Raw genomic sequence first — 25,725 nt, forward strand, 5'->3', positions numbered from 1 at the left:
ATACTCCACTCGGGAACATCTGCTGCTTGATTCAATATGGCAGCATTGGGTAGCATTGCATTAAACAAAGCAATTAACCCAACAACTGTACCCATCAGCCTGCATCTCATAAGTCCCGGCAATTTAGCACGATTTATTTTCCCTTTCTCTCAACCGCCATCGTGCCAGCCCAGTTATTACAGTGCCTGTAAAAAGTTACGACAAGGCTGTTGAGGAATGCCATCGGCCACATTTCTCCCGCCAACAGGAGCTAAAACGATTGTCAACTATCACTGCGTCTTTCTTAATGCATCATCATAATCAAGGCCAGGGCTGCATAACTTCGGCCCTCCGGCTGTGGTTGGACTACATCCCATCATCCCCAATTACTGGCCACCACAGCAGGGGATGATGGGAGTTGTAGTCCAACCACAGCTGGAGAGCTTGCCCATCCCCTTTGGGCCAATTCACTCACATTGCACAGTCAGGTAGGCAGAGGCCGACGGAGAGCGTCCGAGGCTGTTGCTTGGAATGCAGGTATACTTCCCGGAATCTTCTGGCTTGACCCGGAAGATGATCAGCGTGCCATCGATCAGGATCCGAACCCGCAGCTTTAGGTCGCTGCAAGAGAACAAGGAAATGTGAATTGGGTGAAAGTGCTCAGGGAGCGAAGTGAGCAGAAGGGATTAGATGACGGATTATGTGGAACTAGGTTTCCCAAGAACACATACTGTGCTATGGGGAAGAGCAGAAGTAATGTGGTGGCTGAGATGAGCAGACCCTCCTCTCTCCTTGTGCTTTTGGCAAGCTTTCCAAGGAGTGTGAGCTTGCAAGGGCCAGATCAGTCTCAAAGAGTTGCTCCAAAGGCAACAGAGGGAGTCAGCTTGCCACCCTGCTGATGCCCCAATAATTCGCCACCTGAGGTCACCACCTCACCTTGCCTCATAGAAGGGCAACCCCTGAGTGTAAGGCTGAGTTAATCAGATGCTCAGTTGGTACTGGGAGCTTCACTGCCTCAATACAGTATAGATGTGGGAAGCCCTGAGACAGTCTCCGCTCAGCTATGAAGCTCATAGAATTTTTGAGCAAGATGCTTTCAGCCTATCCAACCTGGCAGGGCTCTTCTGAGGCTCGAATGTCAGTATGAGGCTCTTGAAGCAAGAACAAGATAGAAGGCAATAAGTAATGGATAGATGCAGCCTCCTCTTCTCCCCTTGTGCTTCTAGCAAGCTTTGTAAGGAGTGCGAGGAGAGGCACTTCTTGCAAAGCTTGCCAAGTTTCATCTGGAAGAGCTGCTCCAATGGCAGTGGGGGGAGACACCTTGCCTTGCTGCTGGTGCTCCAATTGTCTGCTGTCTTGGGCGACCGCCTCATCTCACCTCATGCAAAAGCCACCCCTGATTGCGAGGATAAAGGAGAAGTGGCAATGCCCGTGCTTATTGGAGGAGCACATCAACCAAAATATGTGATCATCCACCAAAGCAAGCAACCCAGATTGAAGCTAGACCGCAGGGCCTGCTGCAGAGAGCCATTCGCTCACAGGAGCATGGGCAGAAGGGGTGATCCTTGCAACCATCACGCGCCAGATTCTTATGAGAAGGCTAGTGCTAAATCATTCATACGCAACCAGATTCTGGGTCAGGATTGCAAATGCAGCCGAGCAATTTATTTGCTGCATCGTAGACGATCGCTGTGGGAAGTGCGGGGCCACTCTCCATTCTTGTCACATGCATGCACCATGAAGCCTTGGTTGGAACAGAGTACCTGTCTGCAATAGCAGGGTGCAGGAAACGATTCATCGTGGAAATGGACCACTACAAGAAGGGGAGCCACTTCTCATCAGGAGCATACCCTGCCATATATTAGGGCAGTTCACACATGTTCAACATCAGAGTAGGAAAAGCCTGCTATGCTAATTCGAGAGCTGGGCCCACTCCCAGTTTTCCGATCATGTTTTGGGGTAAGAACAAGATCAGAGGTGGGGAGCTGGATCATCACTCAAGCCCCAGATGGGTAGCAGGATTTCCCTACCTATCTTCTTCAGAAGCTGGGGATGGAAGCTAGATAGGGCACACTTGTCCTACCCAGATGGGGCTTGACTGATGGCCAAGCTCCCCATCTCCGACCTTGTTTTTATCCAGCACATAATCAAGAAGTGGAAGTGCACCCAGTTCCTGACTTAGAGTAACAGGAGCCTCCGACCCTAACAACAGCCATGTGAACTGCCCTTCTCTCTCTCTCTCCCTCTCCCTCACACACACACACACACACACACACACAGAGTCATGTCAATCAAAGACTAGACTGAAGGACAACCGTAACGCACAACAAATGCATAGACAGACAGCTGCCTGGACTGGTGTTCTGAACACATTTCCATGTCGATGTTGATCATTTCCTTAATAAACCTGCTCAATACAAGACTCTTCAATTAATTAGACAGCATTGCAATGTAGTTGTACTGAGCAGGTTTCTAAAGGAACCAAGTATCCCCTTGATAAAGATTAAAACTGAAAGGTCTTGGGAACACCAGTCCTAGCAGTTGGCTTGTCGATATGCATTTCATGTAAATCAACTGAGACAAACAACAGGACCTCTCCTTCTGACAGGATGTTATTATGAGAACAGAGGAGAGGAGAACTGGTCTTGTGGTAGCAAGCATGACTTGTCCCCTTAAGCTAAGCAGGATCCACCCTGGTTGCATACGAAAGGGAGACTAGAAGTGTGAATGCTGTAAGATATTCCCCTTAGGGGATGGAGCTGCTCTGGGAAGAGCAGAAGGTTTCAAGTTCCTTCCCTGGCTTCTCCAAGATAGGGCTGAGAGAGATTCCTGCCTGCAACCTTGGAGAAGCCGCTGCCATTCTGTGAAGACAATACTGAGCTAGATGGACCAGTGGTCTGACTCAGTATGTGGCAACTTCCTATGTTCCTATGCTCCTAACTATGGAACAGTCACTATTCTCTCGGCCGAATGAGAGAATCATCCATGGAAGGGTAAAACTTTACTGCAAAATGTTGCATCAGAATAAGCTCCACTTATAACATATGTAGAAATGTACAGACATCTGCACACCAAAAACTCAAACTCGAAGAAAATCCATCTATTTGTAAGTGATAGCCATAACAAAGATATTTTACTCAAAAGTGAGGTCGTTAAAACAATGACATCAAAAATTCACGGGACACTCAAATGCAAAGATTGATTCAGAACAATTCAGAACAGAATGCATCACTTGCCATGTACTTTGATGGCGAAAAGTTTTAAAAAAGACACTCCAGGCTACTTTGCTTGTAACATAGGGGACAATTGCACACACGTACAACATAATGTCTGGATATAGGGCTACACTTGACCAAATAAAGTCACCTAATGGCACAGTGGGGAAATGACTTGCCTAGCAAGAATGAGGTTGCTGGTTCGAATCCCCGCTGGTATGTTTCTCAGACTATGGGAAACTCCTATATCAGGCAGCAGCGATATAGGAAGATGCTGAAAGGCATCATCTCATACTGAGATATCAATGGTAAACCACTCCTGTATTCTACCAAAGGAAAACCACATGGCTCTGCGGTCGCCAGGAGTCGACACAGACTCGACCGCACACTTCACCTTTTGACCAAACATGACACTGGAATGCAAAAATCATTACTGGAGAGAAGTGTTCCCTCTAACAGGAATTCCCAGAAGTTGTTTACTACAACTCCCATAATCCCCAAGCAAAAGCCATTGCAGCTGGGGATTCTGGGAGTTGCAGTCAACAACACCTCGGAATCCCTGTTAGAGGGAACATTGGTGGGGATTTTGCAGGGAAACGGCCTCTGAGGAAACTGAAACCTACCCACTTGTCTCCCCTACAAAATCTATATGGATTTTACAGTCCAACACATTTTTTTCTTTGATACTCTTCCAAGGGCATTTTCTGTGGAAGACAACTGTTATATCTTAAGCAGCCTGAAAAGAACATTCCCGAGGGGAACAGTTACACTTATCTAGCCAAACAAAGCAAGGAGACACTATGGATTTTTAAGGAGAACAGCTCCTAGGGAGGGCCGGATTAACTAGTATGCTAAATACTCCAGAGAGCAGGAGAAGTTTTGCTTTGATTCTTTTGTCTTTCCCAATTTGAAAATCAGAGCCTGCATGTGCCCTGAAGTGGGCTCTCGGAAAGCCCTCACCACTCCCGATTTTGTTGTGTCTGTTTCTTTATTTCAGGGCAGAGAAATATTACTGATGCTCCCAGCTGGGGGGGAAACTGGATAATACTGGTAATCCAAGCCAGAATAAAACAGACGGAATATTCCCTGGACCGTGGAAGATTTTTACTCCAGAGGGATAGCTATATTTGTCTGTTGAAGCAAGAACAAGAAGCTTGAGATACCTTAAAAAAAAAAAAAAAGAACAGGAAACTTGTGGCACACATTTTAGTGGCTTCAAAGCCTGTTTTCTCAGATGCATGAACTGGTTTGGGAAATTGCTAGGGATATGATGTACATGGATATGGACAGAAGACAGACAAATCCATATTTAGGGTTATAGAATGGGTTTAGATGGTTGCCAGCCAGTCTGTAGGCTGGTAACAAGTCGGAGAAATGTCAGGATGTGAAAGCATGAGCTCCTGACAGGCATAATGTTTGAACATGCCCACTTCTATTTCCCACACCGCATTACTATTATTTATTGATTTATTTGATTTGATTTGATTTGATTTGTATACCTCTCTTCCAAAATGGCTCAGGGTGGTTTACAATTAAAACATTACCAACATCTGCCGGACATTCTCCGGCTTGCTTCAGCCCAACCTTTGAAGCTGGGCAGAGAATGTCTGGCAAATGTCGGTAACGTGCCATGGGAGCCAAACTTGGGTGGATTCAGACATCACTCCTGCTGGGAGTGCACCCTTTCGCATCCCGACCTTTCCCTGACTTGTTTCTAACTTTTGGACTGGTTGGCAGTCATCTGACCTGCCCACAGCACAGGAAAAATGGTGACGACATTTTCTGGTAAGGCTTAAGATTTCAGGAGACAAAGCAGAAACTGATAGAAATGTGGCTGAAACCGTAAAGTCTCCCCAAGGAGTATGGTTTGCAAGTTGGGAACATAAGATTCTTCTCTCCCTCTCAGGGCTGGTTCCAGGGCTTAGGAGGTCCTTGACAAAATGCCCTCCAGTGGGCCTCTCAGGTTTGGTGGGGGCAGGAGGGGAATCTGTCTTGGTGGCAACAGCAATACGCTCTTCTCAGGGGTTACACTGTTTTGTCCACAAAGATGCTAGGCCTGGGGCACTTTGTCACGGGAAATGACAGCTGCCAGCCAAATTGTGGCCAGGCCCAATCCTTTGCAGGACAGCTCAAGGACAGGAATCAGTGCATGGCCCTGATGCATTCGGCTGGACTCGAGTTGAGGGAGGAAGCTCCTCCCTCTCCCCCTCCAATTGGCTGTGTAGGCTGTCCTTCAAGCAAGAAGGAAGCCCGCAAAGCAAGTCCCCCTCCTCTCTGCAGTCGTGCTGACTGCAGATAGGATGCTCTCCCTGTCGTACGAGCGGGGGGACACAGAAACGTGGGTTCATTGGACCCGCGGTTCCACATTACATGTGTATGAGGCCTCTCTCTCTTTTACCTTGTCAGCGTTAACCACAGTTGAGCATTAGCTGTGCATTAACACTAACCATGGTTCCCTTTAAACCAGAATTCCAAACCATGGTTTGAAAGATGTTTGCTAGCCATGGTTACAAGGGAACCTGCCATCAGTTGCACATGTAAGACAAAATCATGGTGAATGCCAATAAAAGTAGCAACGTGGGAATTTGCTCTGGAGAAAGAGGGCAAGACACCCCTGTGAACGGTTTTGTTGAAAGGTGGTATACAAATAATAATGAATGCCCAGTGCCAAATACAGATTTATTAGCTGTAATTTGCAAGATTTATTTATTTACTATTTTTATATCTTTCTCTTCCTCCAAGGAGCCCAGAGTGATGGGCATAGCTATGTTTATTCTCACAACAAGCCTGCAATGTAGGCTACATCAAGCAATATGTGACTAACCCAGAGTCAGCCAGTGAGTTGCATGGCTGAACAGGGATTAGAACTCAGGTCTCCCGGGTCCTAGTCCAACACTCTAACCATTGCACCACACTGGGATACACCAACACTGGAATGCTAGCATTACATCTCTGCCAGACTTTCCCATTTATATTTTTACTTGTGGCACGCAACAGCGTCTTCCTTGTAAATGACAGAAGCAAGGCTGGCATTGGTGAATCCTCAAAGTACTCTGTTTTACTAACAAATGTCAGAATTGTCAAATGTTTCCCCCATTAAACTGCTTAAGACCACCAGCAAAACTTCAACATTTGCCAAGTTTCCGATATGTGCTCTAATGATGTCTTCAGGCATCTACTGGAGTAGCCTCCAGGCTGGCATGTAAACGCTGACGCCACAGTCAATTTGTTAGTCTAAGGAGCTACAGGACTCGGCGGTCAAAAGATTTTAGCCACAGGGTAGGAAGGAGTGCGAGGGAGGCGGTGTTGGCAATGGTAGACTCAGTTTGGGGTGCCAGCGGGATGGCAATCATGCCTAAGCACCCGTTCCGAACAGGAATGCCGCCAAGTGAGAATGCACGGCTGACAGCGGAACAAAAGGCCAGAACCGCATTCAACCCCCAGCCCTTTCCCACGATATCCTCACGGCTCCGCACGGGAGCCAAAGGGCCCAAGCCCTGGGCGTGAACTCACTTCTTAAAGTAGACGTTCTCCTCCTCCCAGTACCACGTGTAGGTCAGGTTGCCTGGATATGCTTCGGCCTGGCAGGTGAACATTGCATCCTGGGAGATGTTGACTGTGATGTTCTCAGGAGGGGAAACGATGAAAGGGGGCCCTGTGGGAGAGCGGAAGGCAAACAGTTAGTTCAGCCGCTGGGAAGGGGAAGATGAGCTCAGAGCCAGGAGCGTGCAGCCAGTGGTGCAGGAAGCATGGGGACAGGACGGACTGAGCAGCCAGCCACCCGCTAGCACAGAAGCAGGCAGCGTCCGCCTCCCGTACACAAGCGCTTGGCATTTGGCCTGGGTCTCCGGATCGGATGCAGCCGGTCTCATGAGCCCTCTCCAGAGGGCAGGCAGGCCCAAATCCAACGGCTAGGACTTGGGGCCTGAAATAGGGCTCCTTGGAAGCTAGCCACTCTAGTGATGCTCCCTGACCTTTGACACAAGCCAATGCAGCTTCGTGGCAGAGAGAGCGGAGTCCGGAAGGGGCCGGTTCAAATCCTTCCCGTGTCATGAACGTGCTTTAGGGAAATGGTTACCTCTCAGTCTCAAAAGACAAACACCCAGTCTAGATACTAACAGCTGGTCTTGTGGTAGCAAGCATGACTTGTCCCCATAGCTAAGCAGGGTCTGCCCTGGTTGTATATGAATGGGAGACTTGATGTGTGAGCACTGTAAGATATTCCCCGCAGGGGATGGAGCCGCTCTGGGAAGAGCATCTAGGTTCCAAGTTCCTTCCCTGGCTTCTCCAAGATAGGGCTGAGAGAGATTTCTGCCTGCAACCTTGGAGAAGCCACTGCCAGTCTGTGTAGACAATACTGAGCTAGATAAACCAATAGTCTGACTCAGTAAATGGCAGTTTCCTATGTTCCTATGCACTCTGTTGGCTGCTGAAGATTCCCAAGAGGTTCTGTGCAGCACTTTAAACTTTCTCAAATGCTCCGTACAGGCTTACTACTATTATACTGCATAGGAAGCTGCCTCCTACCAAGTCATACCCTTGGTCCCTCTAGCTCAGGATTGCCTACACAGACTGGCAGCGGCTTCTCCAAGGTTACAAGCAGGAGTCTCTCTCAGTCCTATCTTGGAGATGCCAGGAAGTCTGTGTAGACAATACTGAGCTACTGTGGATGGACCAATGGTCTGACTCAGTAGATGGCAGCTTCCTTTATTGAGATGGCTGTGTACGTTTGTTCCGGTCCAAGCTTTGTGTCCTTTATTCTTCACAGTTGCAATGTGCTTCCTAGCACATGTTGTATGACTCATTAGTCCTAACTGAGTCTACCAATCCAACAAGGGTGGCCCCCCCAGGAGCTTGATAGCGTCTGCTGTTATTCCATGTCTGATGAGCTGCGTTTAGCTCAGTAATTCACAAGTTAGACAGGCCTCTCCCAAACCTTTCCTACAAATTACAGTTGCCCACTTTTTCCTGGCAAGGCTCCTGTGCCTTTTCTATTGATCTTGTCATCACTGCCTGTGTGTGTGTGTGTGTAAGATGCCATTAACTATTTTTAATTTGCTAGTTCCAGTGTAATTTTGTTAACAGTTTTTATTAAAAGTCTCACTAGTTCACCTATCTGAGCAGTCTTTGGAAGAGTGGTGCATGAATTTAACACACACACACATTTAAGTAGCCATGGGACCAGCAAGAAATTCAGCAAGTCAACATTTCCACAGCCTACAGATGGGGAAAGTTTTATCTGTGGAATTTCCTTTGGTTGCACAATTTTTAAAATTGCAAGAGACCCATCAGAAAAAAACCACAGGCAACTTGACTTAAAATAAACGGTGTGTGGATGTATCTCAAGAGCCAACATCATCAGCCAGCCAAAGGATGCTTAGAACAGATTAAGTGAGTCCATGTCAGCAAACCCCTATGAGATTGTAAATGTTCCATACAAAGAGCTGAGTATTATCATCACTGGACAACATTTCACCTCCCAGGAGGTGAGAAATGTTCCACTTCCCGCTCCAGAGGCAGAAGTTGACCAAATAAAAGATTTTTATGGGTTTTTATGGTTTTTGTTTTTTTTTTTTACAAAAAAACCCACCAAAAAACACCAAAATATAGAAGGATAAGGCAAGGAAATGCTTCATTAAACAGGAGGCACAGCCATTTTCTCTCCATACAGTATTTTCTTTTAAAAACATCTCTCCAAGCTTGGGGGGGGGGGGGAGATGAACAAACACAATGACAGCCTGCCTGTAATTCGGGATGGCTGTTTAATCAGGATGACAGGCCTATCCACAAGGGTGTTCCAATTAAATAGATTTTTTTTAAAAAAGTCGTAATGGGACACAGAGAGCCATTAACTGCTGTTGAGAGAAACATCTACTACATGCATATTCCACATGCCTGAAAAAGCCTTGAAGTTCTTGGGAGGCGGGGTAGCATTACTCCCCATATGCAAGTCATTTCTAATATCCCATTACATTCTCATGTCACCAGGAGACAGAAATCAGGGTGATATTATGTAGATAAGAGCAGGACCCAATCTAAGAGCCAAATTAAATAAGAGTATGCTAGAACATTACTGTTCAAACTCCATAGTGGAACACAGGAAGCTGTCTTATACTGAGTCAGACCATTGACCCACCTAGTTCAGTATTGTCTACTCTGACTGGTAGCAACTCTCCACGGTTTCAGGCAGGAGTCTTTCCCAGCTCTACGTGGAAATGCTGCCAGGGATTGAACCTGGGACCTTCTGCATGCAAAGCAGGTGTTCTACTCCTGAGTGATGGGATGCTCAGTGCTTTCCCATCATACCACTATATGGTAAAAATCACATTCCTTCTCCCCCCCCAAAAAAGCTGCTATTTGCCCCGATTGCAAATTCCCCCTGATTGAAGGTGACTTTAATGGGGAGAAATGATGCAGGAGGAATGCTCTGAAGAAAGAGAATGAGGAACACCTCCAAGGTGTGAAGGTTATCAAGTTTATTCTGCCCGCCACTGCTGATTGAAACTTTCATTGGGGCTCCAACTTTCATTGGGGCTCGGTGGAAGGAAGACACTCCTAGGAAGCTCTGTTGCAAATAGCTCTCTGCATGAGAATGAATTGATAACCTGTGCACTGTGAGGGTTTTCCTTTTCCTTGGCTCCCGCATTTGTGCCTTCCCTCCCTTTCTCAGACATGGTCAGGGAGCCCAAATTCCCAGAAGACCACCTGAAGACTACAAATGGGTGCGCTTTCCCCCACTGTAAGGCCACGGTGGCTGGGGATTATGGGAGCTGAAGTCCAACAACAACAATTGGGGAACCAAGTAGGAGAACCCCTGACCTAAGCAGCATAATTCAGAATACGGAGTACACTAAAGTATTATACAGACGCAAAGTATTATTGCCAATTCAAATATTGCCTTCCTAATGAAGGAACAGTCACCTTAAGTGGCGCAGCAGGGAAATGCTTGACTAACAAGCAGAAGGTTGCCAGTTCGAATCCCTGCTGGTACTATATCGGGCAGCAGCGATATAGGATGATGCTGAAATATCATACTGCACGGGAGGAGGCAATGGTAAACCCCTCCTGTATTCTACCAAAGAAAACCACAGGACTCTGTGGGTGCCAGGAGTCGAAATCAACTTAATGGCACACTTTACCTTTAATGAAGGATCACACTTTGGAGGACTGCTAGCAAAATCCGGCTAGCCCCCGCACAAAATCCAGCTAGCCCCTGCATAATTAGCCCCCGCACAATGAAAGGGGCTCGAATTGGATGCAGTATTCATTGCATTATGCCTTTGTTCTTCTCTGACTTGGATTGAGTATTGGCTGCTATGTGGCTGTATCAATAAAGACTGACTGACAGAAACTTTGGAGAGGCCCACAGCTCAGCTGAGAGCCACAATTTGCATGCAGATGCTCCAGGTTCAATTCCTGGCATCTCCAGTTCAAAGGATGTGTGTGACTGGGCTGGGAAAGACCTCGGTCCTCTAAGACCTTAGAGAGTTTCTGCCAGTCAGAGCAGACAGTCCAGCACAGGACTGTCTGGCCCCATCCACTCACTGATCAGTGAACCAAGAGCAGCCTGGGGACCCCTCCCAGCAAGGGCAGGACAAAGGTCCCGCCCGTTGGATCCAAGGACTGATTACTGCCATGAGTCAATGTCACCCGCTATCCTGTGCAAACTCCATCAGAAGCTCTAGCCGTTCTCTGGGTTGCGGCAATAAGCAGTCCTTGCTACCTTGAAGGCTTCTGCAGACCCTCAGGAACGTTTGCTCGTTCTTTCTGCTTTCCCGTTTTTACAGTGGGAAACTGCAAATTCTAACCCCAAGCTGCCCGACCCTTAAGGCTAATGGGGGGTGGAATTATAAAGATCGATGCATGAATCCCGCTCCGAGCATGCCTGCAAAACAAACCGGAAAGGAGGGAGGGAAGGGGAAGCTCTCTCCTAGAAATGCAGACACAGCCAATCAATAGGAGCTGTCTCCCCTCAAGGCCGAGCAAGGCCAGGACCGTCCCAGTTTCGGCTCGGCCTGCCTTCTGCGAAACCTTTGTTCCCAGCACAGTGCATCAGGCCCCTCTTCATTGTGCATTCCATGGGCAGTTCCGCTGAGTTGGCAGCCTTCAGAGTTATTTAAATGTCTGGGACTTGGGCTTAATTCTCTTGTTTATTTATTGATGGCCATTTTTTTCGCCCAAGGAAGGTTGGAAAGAGGCCCATCTCCCTGTCTGGAAGTCATATGGTAATTTGCTCGGGGTGACCTTCAATAGATCCATGCCATTAGCTTTGGCGTGTCTGGCAGGGGGGAGTGAAGTGAAGACCATGGAGAGACAGGATGGAGGATGCAGCCTTCTAGCAAATAGTCCATGATCCAGGTCCACAAATATTCCAATTGGGACCATCTCAGGGGATGAATGTTCACAGTGATTTTCGGCAATGGCTGCCCCGCACCCCACCCCCGAGATGGAAAAGAGGGAATAGCATTGTTGGACTTACAGCTTGTAAGGTGTTATCACTCCTTCTTTATCTCTACCCCCAAACAACTAGGGTAAAAATGCAGTGATTTTTGCACAGAGCAAAGGGTTAGGGTCAGGGTAACAACGAACAAGTAGTTGTCCTCTCTCCATGGAATACTTTTTGGAGGACATGCCTGTCAACTTCCAGTTCCATCCCCCTGACAACGCTGATCAAACTTTGCCGTAGCCTTTGTGTTTTAAAAACTTTGAAAGGCTTTTAAAACACCATTGCAGGTTTGGCCACTGAAGGCCTGACGGTCAGGACAATCAAAACGTAACACCACACTGAAAGTTGGAAGTCTCGCAATGGTAGCACCTGTTTCCCATCACTAGGGATGTATCAGAAGGAGCACATTCGTCCTCCCAGATGATACCGACCACCCCAGCTGGCTCATGTATTAAAATGCCCTTTATCCCAAAACGGCAGCGGTTTGTGTCAAGGGAGAGAGAAAAGACCTTTGGGGATGTGTGGGGAAATGCAAAGACACACTGACTAGGATCGAAGGGCGGGGGGATGCAGAGACTACTTACTGGGTCACACAATGCCTGGGGCGAAGGGCAGATGTTACCCTCATTGCATCACGGTCCCCCAGACCAATGCTGTACTTTTTCACATGGAGATGAACAGCACTCACTCACTTAGATGGGAGAAAGTAAAAGGAGGAAGATCAGGGCTCTACAACTTCATCCTCCCAACTATTGTAGGACTACAACTCCCATCAACCCACCCACCCCCGCCAGTCCCAGCGCTGAAATGTTAGGGATGATGCGAGTTGGAGTCCAACATCTGCAGGAGGGTGAAAGTTGTGCAGCCCTGATGGAGATGAAGACACCATTGGGACAAAAGTTATCTCCTGAGAACTTCCAGCCAAGTTGGGGGGCTGTATTCAGGGGAGAAGAAGGGAGCAAAACCATTCCTCCTCTTTCACATTTTCAGGGGGAGGAAACTAAACTCACCAGTGCTCCTCCCAGTCCCTTTTAGCGGTGGTTGCCATTCTGCTCCTTCGCAGAAGCAATGTAGAGGTGAGGGGAGTGTCAGGCCAGCTCTGGGCGGAGGGTGGGATTACCTGCTTTCTTCCACTGTTAACCCCAGCTATTGAGAATCAAGCTTCCTCCAAACAACCAACACCACCAACGCCCCGCAAAAAAAAAAAGTCAGTTTCCTGACATTCTATCACACTCCAACATGACCTAAACATGGAACCAAGGATGAGGCTATGCAGATGTCACACCATCGTGTGACAAAATTATGGGAGGTGACTTGATTGACAGTTGGCTAGTTAGATTAAATGTGATTGGGAGGGTATTTAATCAGGCTTTAATTCTGGCATTACCCACCAACACTCTGACAAGTGCAAAATTTCAACATGAGAATAAAGCCTATTCCCTCCACATCCCAATCCATACACTCCTTTTGCGAAGTATCATGCTTCAGAGGAAGAAGACATTTCATGTTGGTGTGAGAATATCTGCACTTCCCTTACTTATTGATTGATCAAACCATTTCCATTCATCTACGGAATCTTAAAAAGGGTCAAAATCTAACAAAAACCACCATGCATAGAATAAAACAGAACTGCAAGATCACAACAATTAGCAGACTCAGAACAGTCTCCAACCCTCACAGAGTAACAGATTTCGACTTCTTTAGACCATATACTGTCAATTAAAAGAAATTTAATTCTTTTTCTTCAGCTGTAGGACGTGAGCATCCCATGTGGTGCTGAAGCAAGCACTGGCAGCAACACCTGGGAGATGCTCCATTCTCCACTGGGCAGTATCTCTCATCCTCTGCTCCCGACGCAATTCCAGGAGATCCAAGGACTATCAAATCCCAGAAATTACCTTGGACAAGCAGGCGGGTGGTGTGCACAGCCTCTCCCTGGATACTGTAAGCTCGGCAGGTGTAAGCACCTCTGTCATCCCGGCTGATCGATACAACAGTCAGACTCCCGTCACTAACCTGAGGATCAAAAATGAAGTTTAGCACCCAAAATCACTGCAGCCACATACACCCCTCCCCCAGTTTCCTAGGAACATAGGAAGCTGCCTTCTACCAAGTCAGACCCTCGGTCCATCTCACGCAGTATTGTCTACAGAGACTGGCAGCGGCTTCTCCAGGGCTGCAGGCAGGAGTCTCTCTCAGCCCTGTCTTGGAGATGCTGCCAGGGAGGGAACTGGGAACCTTCTACATGCAAGCAGGCAGGTGCTCTTCCCAGAGTGGCCCCATCCCCACAGGGGAAGATCTCACAGTGCTCACATTTCTAGTCTCCCATTCATGTGCAACCAGGACAGACCCTGCTTAGCAAAGGGGACAATTCATGCTTGCTACCACAAGACCAGCTCTCCTACCTAGGGACACACCTGTATGTTCCATAGGAACATAGGAAGCTGCCTTATAGCAAGTCAGACCATTAGTCCATCTAGCTCAGCTTTGCCAATGCCTACACAGACTGGCAGTGGCTCTCCAAGGTTTCAGGTTCAGGGATCTTTCCCAGCCCTTCCTGATGGAGATGCTGGGGATTGAACCTAGGACCTTCTGCATGCAAAGCAGATGCTCTACCACTGAGTTATGGGCCCATCCCCTAAGGGAATGTCTTACAGCAGGCAGCGCTCACACGTGGTCACCCATCCAAATGCAAACCAAGGCAAACCCTGCTTAGCCTAGGAAAAGGGACAATTCATGATCACTCCTGCAAGACCAGATTAGAAGAAACATAGGGCTGGGGTCCTACAAATAGCCAAGGACCTTTGTAGGAGGAGAGCTGGTCATGTGGTAGCAACTTGCAAGCATGACTTGTCCCCTTAGCTAAGCAGGGTCCACCCCAGTTGCATTCGAATGGGAGACTTGATGTGTGAGCACTGGAAGATATTCCCCTCATGGGATGGAGCTGCTCTGGGAAGAGCAGAAGGCTTCAAGTTCCCTCCCTGGCTTCTCCAAGGTAGGGCTGAGAGAGACTCCCACCTGCATCCTTGGAGAAGCCACTGCCAGTCTGTGTAGACAATACTGTGTAGACAATGGACCAATAGTCTGACTCGGTATATGGCAGCTTCCTATGCTGAAAGTAAGAAGATGCACGCCTGGTAGATCTCCTAACTTATATCCTAAAGTTAGGATATAACTCATAAAGATATACCACTAAAGAACAGGGGCACATGGAGAAACATATCTCCAGCCACTCCCCCTCACGATGCGTCACAAACATCTATCCCACACTCCTCTTTGCTCCAAGCCAGGCAAGCGATAGTCACCGGGCCCACAGACACTGCAGGACAACTGAGCCAGTAGCTCAGCAGTTTGACCTCAGCCATTACCCCATCGTCTGCTCAGCATATCTGAAAACATTCATTCATTCTTAGATACTGCCTGATATGTGCATCTCTAGGCGATGTTCACAATTCAAAACAACAAATATAAAACAGAGTAAAAACAATTAAAACTGTTCCACAGAATAAAAAAGATAAAACAATTTCATGGGGTAAAATCAAACAGTTTAAAAATTAATTTCAGTTGAAAGCCAGAGAGAACAGGCGTATCTTGAGGGTCTTGGGACATAAGAACAGCCCTGCTGGATCAGGCCCAAGGAGGCCCATCTAGCCCAGCGTCCTGTTTCACACAGTGGCCCACTAGGTGCTGCTGGCAAGCCCACAAGCAGGAGATGAAGGTATGCCCTCTCTCCTGTGGTTACATCCTGCCACTGAAGCTAAAGCTGGCCTATAGCCCTCCAGCCGTTGATAAGCCTCTCCTCCATGAAGTTATCCAAACCCCTCTTAAAACCACCCAGGATCTTGGCTGCCACCACATCTTGTAGCAGCACATCTTTGCTTCCTAAAAGCCAACGGAGATGGAGATGCTCTTATTTTGACAGGGCGCATCTTCCAGAGCCCTGAGGCAGCCACGGAGGAGGCCCAGTCCCAAGTCGCCACCAAATGAGCCAGCAGCAGCCCTAACCAGACCTCCCCAGAACACCTTAAGAGGCGGTGGGGTTCATGAGAGAGAAGGTACTCTCTGAAGTGCCCTGCATCCAAGCCATTATAGGGAATGAGCAATGTGTGGGCAGAGCACAGGCGGGAGATGCTTACAGCTGCCCAAAGAGAAGAGAGCAGCAGGGGCGGGACTGTATCTCAATGAAGAGCATCTGCTTTGCACGCCGAAGGTCCTCGGTTCACTCCCTGGCAGCATCTCCAGGAAAAGCTAGGGAAGACCACTGCCTGAAACCCTGGTGAACCGCTGCCAGTAAGTGCAGAGAAGACTGAGCAAGATCCATGCTCCCTCCCGCCTTCCCTCCCCCCTCCCTCCCCTGCCAATAATGATGCTCATTTCATGCCATCCTTCCATTTCGCTTTGTAACAAATGACTCCTAATTACTCTCATTAGTGCCAGTGCCGATTCCAATGCCTGATTTACCAATTACAATTCAGATGGAATCCCTGGCCCCGCCAAGGTCGCAGAGTGGTGACCGAAGGCACACCAGAGCGCCACCCCCTTGGGGTGACGTGGCTGCTGGAGCCGCCCATGCAACATGCCAGTGTGTTTCTTAAAGACAGACGGAGCGTGTGGGGTTCTAAAAGTCGGCACTGTCCCTCCTGAAAGGGCATTTGGTGCTGAGAGCATTGTTGGAAATTGATCCGCCAATCATTCTGGACGGAGGCAGCACATTGACGAACATTCTCTGGATGGGAAGCCATTCGCCCGGGGGTTCTGGCGCTTGGGTTCCCAGCTGCCGTCGCCCACACTTCCATACCTGCCAGTGTGTCCCTATTTTCCCATTCAGGTGAATGGGGAAATGGGGACATGTTGGCAGGTATGCAAGTCCCATCATCCACACCCACACAGTGGCAGGGGATGATGGGAGTCGTAGTCCTACAACATCTGTGGACCCAGGCTTGAGAACCCCTGAATTAGCCCATCATATATCGTGCACAAGTGAGCAGAAGGTAGTTTGTGACTTACTGACAATAGGCAGTCGATTGACAAGGGTTACCAACTTCCAGTTCGATAACAGATACAGTGAAATGGCTCCCTGATCCTCAAATTAGACTGCTGAAGTGCAGAAAGCTTGGAGAGAGGGGGGGACCAGGTGTGGAATCTTGTGCGAAAGGACCGAGCTCAGTTCTGGCATCAAAAACAACGTTCCAGGGCCAAGCATGGACTCAGAGGCTCCCTGCACCTCCATCCTAAGAACCTCTACTGCGCCGAGGTGCTATTTTGCACCCAACTTCAGCGGAATGGCCTCAAGAGTCTAGGAGAGTAGACCCTATGAGCCTGAAGTCTGCCTATCGCCAACTGCATCTTAGACATCTCCAAATGGGTGAAGTACAGATGGACGCAAGCAAAGTTCTCTAACTTTACTCATCTGTGTGCGGAATGAGATTTGTTCTGGGTGGCAGTATCAAGGCAGTGTGCGCGCACCTGCATTCAGAATGGGACCTTCCAGCTTGAACTTGAGTGGGGTCTAAAATGAACTGAGCTGACATCAAAAAATGTGTGAGTGCAAGCCTGTACAATGGTGGTGACTTGCTGTGACGAGCAGCAGCACTGCCTTAGGTCTACCCCAGCCCAGCCTTTGCGAAGCCCCTTTCGCTAAGACCCTGGAGCCCGAATCCAGGACACTTTGCATGCAAAGCACGGGTGCTTCCCACACGTTATCCTCTTACCTGATATTTGTTGTTGGCACCTAAGAGGTCCCCCTCTTTCAACCAGGTGACAGTCGGTTTGGGGTTCCCAAATGCCATGCAGGTCAGGGTGATACTGCTACCTTCTTTTGCCTCTACGTATTGGGGGGGAGTTTCTGTGAAGGTGGGAGGAGCTGCAAAAGAGATAGATACGAGAGATGGAGATGAGGAAGATGCCAAAAGACACACAAATAAGCTCAGTCCAATGCTTGCCTTGATGCCCAGGGAGAAGACTCATAAACTACCTGGGGAAAACCAGAAGCTTTGCATTTTACTAAGTACCAAGTCTCCCTCCTTCCCCAATAAATTTCCAGCAGAGAAGAGGGTACAGGTGAAGGCCACCTAGAAACACCTAGATGCATAGTTCCATGTCAGATTTCTGTCCCTTCAAATACCTGAAGGCTCTCAGCGAAGGGGCAGGACTTGGGCAAGAGCCCGTGTTGCTCTTGAGGGGCTCAGCTGAGCTCAGACCTCTGGTGAAACATTCTTCTTCCCAAGGAGCCCCACTGGGAGCTGTCCTGGGTCCTGCACAGCCTGACCCTGGACCCTGTAGGTGTGCTCTGCTATTCACCACAAGACTACATATCCAGTCAAGGTCAATCTCTCCCAAAAGAGTTCCCTTCTTGCTCAATGGTCCAAGGGCTTTCTGACTAGCTCAAAAAGGACAACATTAATATTTTTTTTTTGCAGAAGAATCTGTGACATCTTAAAGACTAACACGGAAAGAAGTCTTTGGTACTCCAATGGTTGAAGCACAACTCCCATCATCCCCCAGTCACAATGAATTGTGGCTGGGGATCATGGGAGTTGTAGTTAAACAGCGGAAGTGTCATAGGTTGCCTGCCCCTGGACTAACAGATGGCATAAGCCTTAATCACACACACATATTGAGGTGGGGGAATCTAAGCAGTGGAGCTGAAAGGCAAAGAAACACAGCAAAGGGTGCAGTCCATAACCGTGCTAGGTAAACCTTAAATGTAAAGAAGACAAATACAGTGGCAATTCATGATGGCAGTAGCTGGCAACAAGACAATCCTCCTATCATTGCTATGCCAATCCAGCACCTGTAGTGATAGAGAAAACCCTGGTCGCATTCGAGTCCTTGACAAACAAAATCAAATGTGTTGCTATATTCTAGTTTAGCTATTGCACTCCAAAGCATCCCTTGGAAGGTGACGTCATGACCAAAGAGGGGGAACAAAAGCAATTGTTTGGGATATTTTGACTATGGATCCAAAGAACCTCATCAAGAATTCGTCTCCCCATTTCACACCCACCCCAGTCTCCTCCCCAGAACCACTATTAGAAGTTAACCGGTGTCTGTCAAAACACACAAAAGCGCCGCAGTGCAGATACCAATTTCCCTTTGATTAAACAGACACTCGCAGAATTATACTATAGGCCTAATCATAAGTAGCTGTTAAGTCCAATTTTCTAGGAAGACACTGCAGCAATTTCAATCGGATCCGAAAAGGCCTGATTTCTTGGTACCTGCCTTCCTAAAATAGGATTAATTTTCCTTAAAAATAAAATAAAATAAACTGGGCTAATATGCTTGGGAGAAGAATCCTACTACACTCTTTTAGGAATGGGATTCTGCTCATGCTGCAATGTTGGACCTAAAGGATTAAGACTGTAATAAGGCTATTAAAAGTCCAAAGTGATCAGCATGACATGTAAAGGGACAATTGAAAAGTGTCGACTCAGTGCACAGCAGCTGTGAAAAGAGGCCAATTCCATGTTAGGGATCCTTAGGAAGGGGAATGGAAATAGAAACGCTAATATTATAATACCCTTCTACATTTTGAGTACTGCGTACAGTTTTGGTCACCATATCTTAAGAAGGACATTGTAGAACTGGGAAAGTGCAGAAGAGGGCTACCAAGATGATCAGGGGCCTGGAGCAGGGCTACACCATCTGGGTCTCTTTAGTTTGGAAAGGAGGCAACTAAGGGGAGACATGATAGAGGTGCATAAAATTATGCATGGAGTGGAGAGAGTGGACAGAGCTAAATTTTTCTCCCTCTCTCACAACACTAGAACTAGGGGTCATCCCATGAAACTGATGGCCAGGAAATTCAGGACCAACAAAAGGAAGTACTTTTTCACACAGTGCATAATCTATGGAATTCTCTGCCATGGGATGTGATGATGGCCACTAGCTTGGATGGCTTTAAAAGGGGCTTCGACAAATTCATAGAGGACAGGTCTATCAGAGGCTTCTAGTCTGGTGGCTATAGGCCACCTCCAGCCTCAGAGGCAAGATACCTAAATGCCAGTTGCAGGGGAGCAACAGCAGGAGAGAGGGCATGCCCTCACCTTTTGCCTGTGGGCGCCTCAGAAGCATCTGGTGGGCCACTGTGTGAACCAGGATGCTGGACTAGATAGGCCTTGGGCCCGATCCAGCAGGGCTGCTCTTAAGTCCTGGTATAATGAGCCAATCCTTGTTGAAAGAGATGCAAGGTTATAGGGCTGTTCTCAAAACGGCAAACTGGGGAAGATAAGCATCCTACCCAGCTTTGGGAGATGGGCACACTCCTGATTTTAGGTTCTCTGTCAGCAAAACCCTAGCCAGGAGGAGGCAGGTGTGGGAGGCGGGTGAAGGCGCCGACTGCACTGTCCGACCCAGCACTTTTATTCAACATATCGAGGGTGGAGGAAATGCTGTTTGAATCTGTGCCCGCCTCCCAGACAAACTATGTAGGCCTTTGAATGCTCAGTGCAAATAGCACATACACACCACTGCAGAAAGATAATATACAGATGTTAACAGCAATATGTCACCAGAATTACAGGCAGGTACAGTATATACCCGTGCAGATGTTCTGAAATGCAGGGAGTTTTCATACAGATGGTTTGAGCCACTTCCACACTGTTTTTATGAAAGGCCAATAGCTTTTCCATACTGTAAAAAAAAGTCTCCAAGGAGAGATATTTGTAATGCCAATGAGTATCCTGGCCATCGATGAGAGGCATTTGTAATGTCACTGAACATTCTGGCCATTGAAGGCTTTGCATTATATAGCTTCTTGTGTTAAAGTACTCAAAAATATTAGGCCCTTTCTAATCAGTTTGCAAAAAGAAAAAGATAGAATGAAAATCAGCCTTCCGTTTGGGCTCCAGGCAACTATTAGAAATCTCATTAGTTCTTAAATAGGATGCTACAGGATTCCAGCCTCCCCAGCCCCCATCCTGGGGCAAGTGAACCAGACACAAGTTAGTTTATTCCTCGCGATTCATTACGTTCCCACAATGCAGCCAGACTGGTGGGTTTCACTTTCCCCAGTCCACAATGATGCACTGTTTGAGCTGCCAGCTACTGTACGTCATGGCCTCAGAAGTGTTAAGACAAAAATTCTGCTTGCACTCGAAACGGTCCGGGCAGTTCATTCCTTTCACACACACCACTGCAAAGCAAAGTCTTGGGGTCACAGCTCAGGGGCAAAAAGGCTTTCCTCTCACAACAGCTCTGAATACTGTTCACAGAACTCAGCCCAAAAGATCTAAGCAGCACAAGATGGCATCCCAATCAGATTGCTTAGCCTACCATTCCCAATTTCCTTTACAGACCAGATTTTTGCAAGGAGCTGCCTTCTCCCAAGCCAGGCTACTGGTCCATCGAGAGAGGATTGCTGGTCTTGTGGTCGCAAGCATGACTTGTCCCCTTAGCTAAGCAGGGTCTGCCCTGGTTGCCTATGAATGGGAGACTAGAAGTGTGAGCACTGTAAGATATTCCCCTTAGGGGATGAAGCCGCTCTTGGAAGAGCAGAAGGTTCCACGTTCCCTCCCTGGCAGCATCTCCAAGATAGGGCTGAGAGAGAATCCTGCCTGCAGCCTTGGAGAAGCCACTGCCAGTCTGTGAAGACAATACTGAGCTAGATAGAACAATGGTCTGACTCAGTATATGGCAGCTTCCTATGTCCCTAACTTGAACCTAAACTCTCCCAGTTGTCTTGAGCCTGGGGAAGTCCTGCAGCTCAGTGGCAGAGCATCGGCTTGCATGCAGAAGGTCCCAGTTTGAGCCACTGGCCTCCCCAGATCGTATTGGGGAAGACTCCTGCCTGAAACCTCAGAGAGTGGCTGCCAGTCAGTGTAGACATTATCGAACCAAAAGTCTGACTCCGTATCAGGGACTGGGAGATACAGGGTCAAAAGCAACCCAAAAGGCCGGCCATGTTTGCAGCACATCCCCCTGTCGTTCTTGGGAATGATTGAGCAGAGCCTGGCTCAGTGAGCATGCCTAATACTTCAAGAAATGCACATTAGAAGGATGCTCAGCTGAGTGCAAAGCTCTTATTAAATGTTAACGAGGCCAAGTTGCTCATTCTCCTGAAGGTCTCCTCCTCCTCCCATCTCCCAGGCAGCGTCTTCAGTTAGACACACAGCGAGCCCTTGAAGGAGGCCGCTCACTCTCCCCTCTGCTCTCCAGGTGGGCTTTGCCCCATTTGAGCACCTCTGGACCACCCCCCACCCAGTCATGCAGCTTGCGAACAAGTCACTCCTGTCACTCATCTTCTCCACCTACAAGAGTCAGCCAATGGCCGAAAAAAGGATTGGGCGATGGGGAATGGGTCTGGTGTGAGTGGCAGGTGAAGCACTAGGGACAGAAAGGCATGCCTTTAAGTCCCTGGTCAGCAATTTCATTGCGGGGAAGGCACTTTGAGAAGCCTGCCCGGGGAGATGCAGCAGCACCTCAAATCTAGAAAAATGAGATGACAGTGGCATTTTTCAGGGAGAGGGGTGTGGTCCAATCCAGCAGCACAACCGTATTTCAAGATGAATTGCCCTCTCATTTAAAAGCTCCCATGCACCCAAAATATAAATGTTTCTTTTCAGAATGTGGATGTTATGGATTTGGACAGCCCTGAGCCAAATTAGGAAGGGCAGTATACAAATTCAAATCCAATAAATAAATAAATGCTTGAATCTCTCAGCTCCTGATAGGAGCTGTAGACTCCCACATAGAGAGTAGACTCCCTGTAGGCTCCCACATTAACAGGTTTGTGCAAACTAGCTCTAGGGCCATTCCGGATCGAGTCCAAACCAGTTCAGGCCCAGTTTGGGGGAGGGGATTTAATTTTTTTTAAAATGGTTGACTTACCACCATTGCAGGGTCTCCAGGGGTGCTCCTAATGTTACACCTCCCCCACTGCCCTCTCCCCGGTCTCAAACAGCCCATTTTCAGCCCATTCTAGGCCCCTCTATTCTGGTGGGTGGCCATTTTGGAGGCTGCTGTGCATACACACTGGCCAGCTGTGTGGCTGGGTCACGACCCCAAGCGGGCCTGGTCCAGATTGAGGGCAAAGAGCCGGACCAGTTCGAGTGTGAGCTGGATCGACCTTGAGCCGGTTCGCACCTGAACTGATCTTCTTGGTGATCCCTATTGTCTGCCACCAATGAACTGTCCATGGTCCTGAAGTTCTTGTTTCCCATCTACCTGGCTACTCATTACTCTGAACTCTGCCCTCCAGGCTTCCTGGTCCTCAACCTGCTGTCACCATCTCTGCTAACTAGGCTGAAAACGATCCATGGCCCAGACTGGTGCCAAGGCCTTGCACATGACAGCAGGCACCTTGGGTCGCAGGCTGGGATGATCTTGCCAGAAAATGCTGCGAAGCAGAAAGTCAGTGGGACAAAACAGACATCCCAGCACAGTAGGAATGTTCCTGTTATGCGAATGATTGTGTTCATGAATATATCACTGGTCACTTGAGCAACAAAAAGGGATTTAGCGGCTGTGTTGCGGGAAAATTAGAGCTTCCTAGGATTTACTCTATAAACGTCAATTTGATTCAGTGTTTCGGTAGTCATGCAGTGTTACTGAACAGAGACATTTTATTCCACCCGAGGGCTGCGGGGCGGGGGGGGCGGTCAGGGTTCAACACTGAGCGCAGAAGCCTATGCTATGTATACAGACCACCCCTCCGGTTTCTGTCCTCTACCATCCTTCAAACAAGCTTGGTACTGAGCTGATTTCACCCAAATACCCCTCTTCTTCTGGTGCCATCTTATCTCATCCCACTCTGCTAGCTACCTTGCAGAGATTGTAATTTAGAATGTCCCTGGGTCCTTGTGAGTTTTGGTTGCTACACGTACCGTCTGAGAAATAAACAGATGGGGGCCTCAGGCTGTGTTCGCAACAGATGGTTCCTTGACATGAAACTGGGGGTAGGGGGGAGGGGAACATACACGCCCCCAGGAACTAAGCGCAACAGAGACACTTTGCTTGCCAAACAGACAGGTAAGACATGCAGGTAAAGATGTACAAAGACATAACATATAGGTAAGACGTACAGGTAAAAATCATACATACAGGTAAGACAGGGAGGAATATGCTACTCATCTTATGAGCTGGCCCTATCCACCCCCAGCACAGGACCTCATGACTGTTGCTGGTGTCTATCTTGTGTTTCTTTTAGATTGTGAGCCCTTTGGGGACAGGGAGCCATCTTATTTATTTATTATTTCTCTGTGTAAACCACCCTGAGCCATTTTTGGAAGGGCGGTATAGAAATCGAATAAAATAATCATCATCACCACCATCATCATCATCTTATTTGCAGAAAAAGACAAGATAACACTCAGGAAGCAAAAGAGGATCTGATCCAAGCCACCATTGCTGGATAAATGGCGGGGTCTCTTCAAGAAACGAAGATGCTCACAGAGAAGAGGGAGAATCCCATAATGCATCTGTCAAAACACTACGGCCTGGACTGTGTTAAAGGCAAGTGTTGATGGTGCAAAGCTAGTCTGGACGAGGGAACTGCCCTACTCACCGTTGACCGTGAGATGCACCCAGCTGCCGTTGTGGAAAGTATCGTACTGCTGGTCCAACATGAGCACTTTGCACTCGTACCAGCCCTGGTCCTCGGAGCGAACCTGATCGATGCGCAGAGATGCTTTGTCATGAAGGCTGGCACGGCCTAGGAGAGACAAGCGAGGTGAGATCAGCAGAGCTTAGAGGAAGGGAACGGGCCTTTCCTGTGGCACTTGGCCAGTTGTACGCCAGGACAGTGGCACAGGAGGCTGTCTGAAGTCCCAGACTCTGCCAGCAGGGAAGAGTGTGTAGGGAGTTGAGGGACGGCATGATGCCCCGAGCACTCTGATGTGAAAACGGATACAGCTGAATGAGACATCCAAGCTTTCTTCTAGAACAGGGCAGCACAATTTTGGCTGCTGATGTTGAATTACAACTCCCATAATCCCTCACTCTTCGTTACTGGGGCAGGGGATGATGAGCTCTGTAGTGCAAAAACAGCTGGAGGGCAGAAGTTGTGCAGCCCTGCTCTAGAAGAATCTACTGTCTGGTTCACACCAGACAATCAAAATGGTGATTCAGGCAAGCACCCAGGCCAAACCTGAGCATTGGCACAAACCTAGAAGACCACTAGTATCAACCATACATCTTTGCATATATATTGTGCTTTATACTGGAGTCCACAGAAGCATAGGAAGCTGCCTTATACCAAGTCAGATCTTTGGTCCATCTAGCTCAGAATCATCTGCCATTACTGGCAGTGGCTTCTCCAAGGCTGCAGGGAGGAGTCTCTCTCAGCCCTACCTGGAGATACCAGGGATGGAACCTGGAACCTTCTGCATGCAAAACAGATGCTCTACCATTGAACTGTAGCCCCAGGTGTGACATGCACTAAACAAACTGCATCACGGTTCTGTAAGGGGGGCCAGAACTGTTGCATCCATGGGGGGGGCGTCATTGAAGAAGTCCTGGAATGCCCTTGGTTACCCAGCAGTTTGTGGCAAAGGTGAGATCTGAACCAAATACAACTCACATTTTTACTCACTATGCTACACCAACATCACAACTCTCAGATGTTTTCCTTTCCACATCAGCCAAACTCCAACCCTTCTCCTTCCCTTCCCCTCATTTTCTTCTATTTTTTTGTATTCTAAGGGACATCGGAAGCTGCTTTATACTGAGTCAGACCATTGGTTCATCTAGCCTAGTACTGCCTAAACTGACTGGCAGCAGCTCTCAAGATTTAAGGCAGGAGACTCCCTAGCCCTAGGAACATAGGAAGCTGCCATATACTGAGTCAGACCATTGGTCCATCTAGCTCAGGTTGCAGGCAGGAATCTCTCTCAGCCATATCTTGGAGAAGCCAGGGAGGGAACTTGGAACCTAGATGCTCTTCCCAGAGCTGCTCCATCCCCTAAGGGGAATATCTTACAGTGCTCACACTTCTAGTCTCCCATTCATATGCAACCAGGGCAGACCCTGCTTAGCTAAGGGGACATTTCATGCTTGCTACCAAGAGACCAGCCGTACCTTGAGATGCTGCCAGAGATTGAACCTAGGACCTTCTGCACCATCAGAAGAAGATGCTCCTCCACTGAG

At 48.2% G+C, this 25,725-nt stretch overlaps 1 protein-coding gene across 3 annotated transcripts in view; it reads right to left on the reverse strand.

The window, feature by feature from the left end:
- IGSF9B (immunoglobulin superfamily member 9B) overlaps window positions 1–25,725 on the reverse strand; it is a 112,997-nt gene that overhangs the window by 48,471 nt on the left and 38,801 nt on the right. For all 3 annotated transcript variants that reach the window (XM_053270242.1, XM_053270243.1, XM_053270244.1), the window contains exons 3-7: window positions 24,146–24,292; window positions 17,352–17,503; window positions 13,539–13,656; window positions 6,708–6,849; window positions 455–600 (exon numbers count right to left, since the gene is read on the reverse strand). In XM_053270242.1, the coding sequence (XP_053126217.1) occupies window positions 455–600; window positions 6,708–6,849; window positions 13,539–13,656; window positions 17,352–17,503; window positions 24,146–24,292 (705 nt within the window). The remainder of the gene's footprint in view (window positions 1–454; window positions 601–6,707; window positions 6,850–13,538; window positions 13,657–17,351; window positions 17,504–24,145; window positions 24,293–25,725) is intronic.

The sequence above is a fragment of the Hemicordylus capensis genome, chromosome 8 (assembly GCF_027244095.1).
Source record: "Hemicordylus capensis ecotype Gifberg chromosome 8, rHemCap1.1.pri, whole genome shotgun sequence".
Classification (NCBI taxonomy): domain Eukaryota; kingdom Metazoa; phylum Chordata; class Lepidosauria; order Squamata; family Cordylidae; genus Hemicordylus; species Hemicordylus capensis.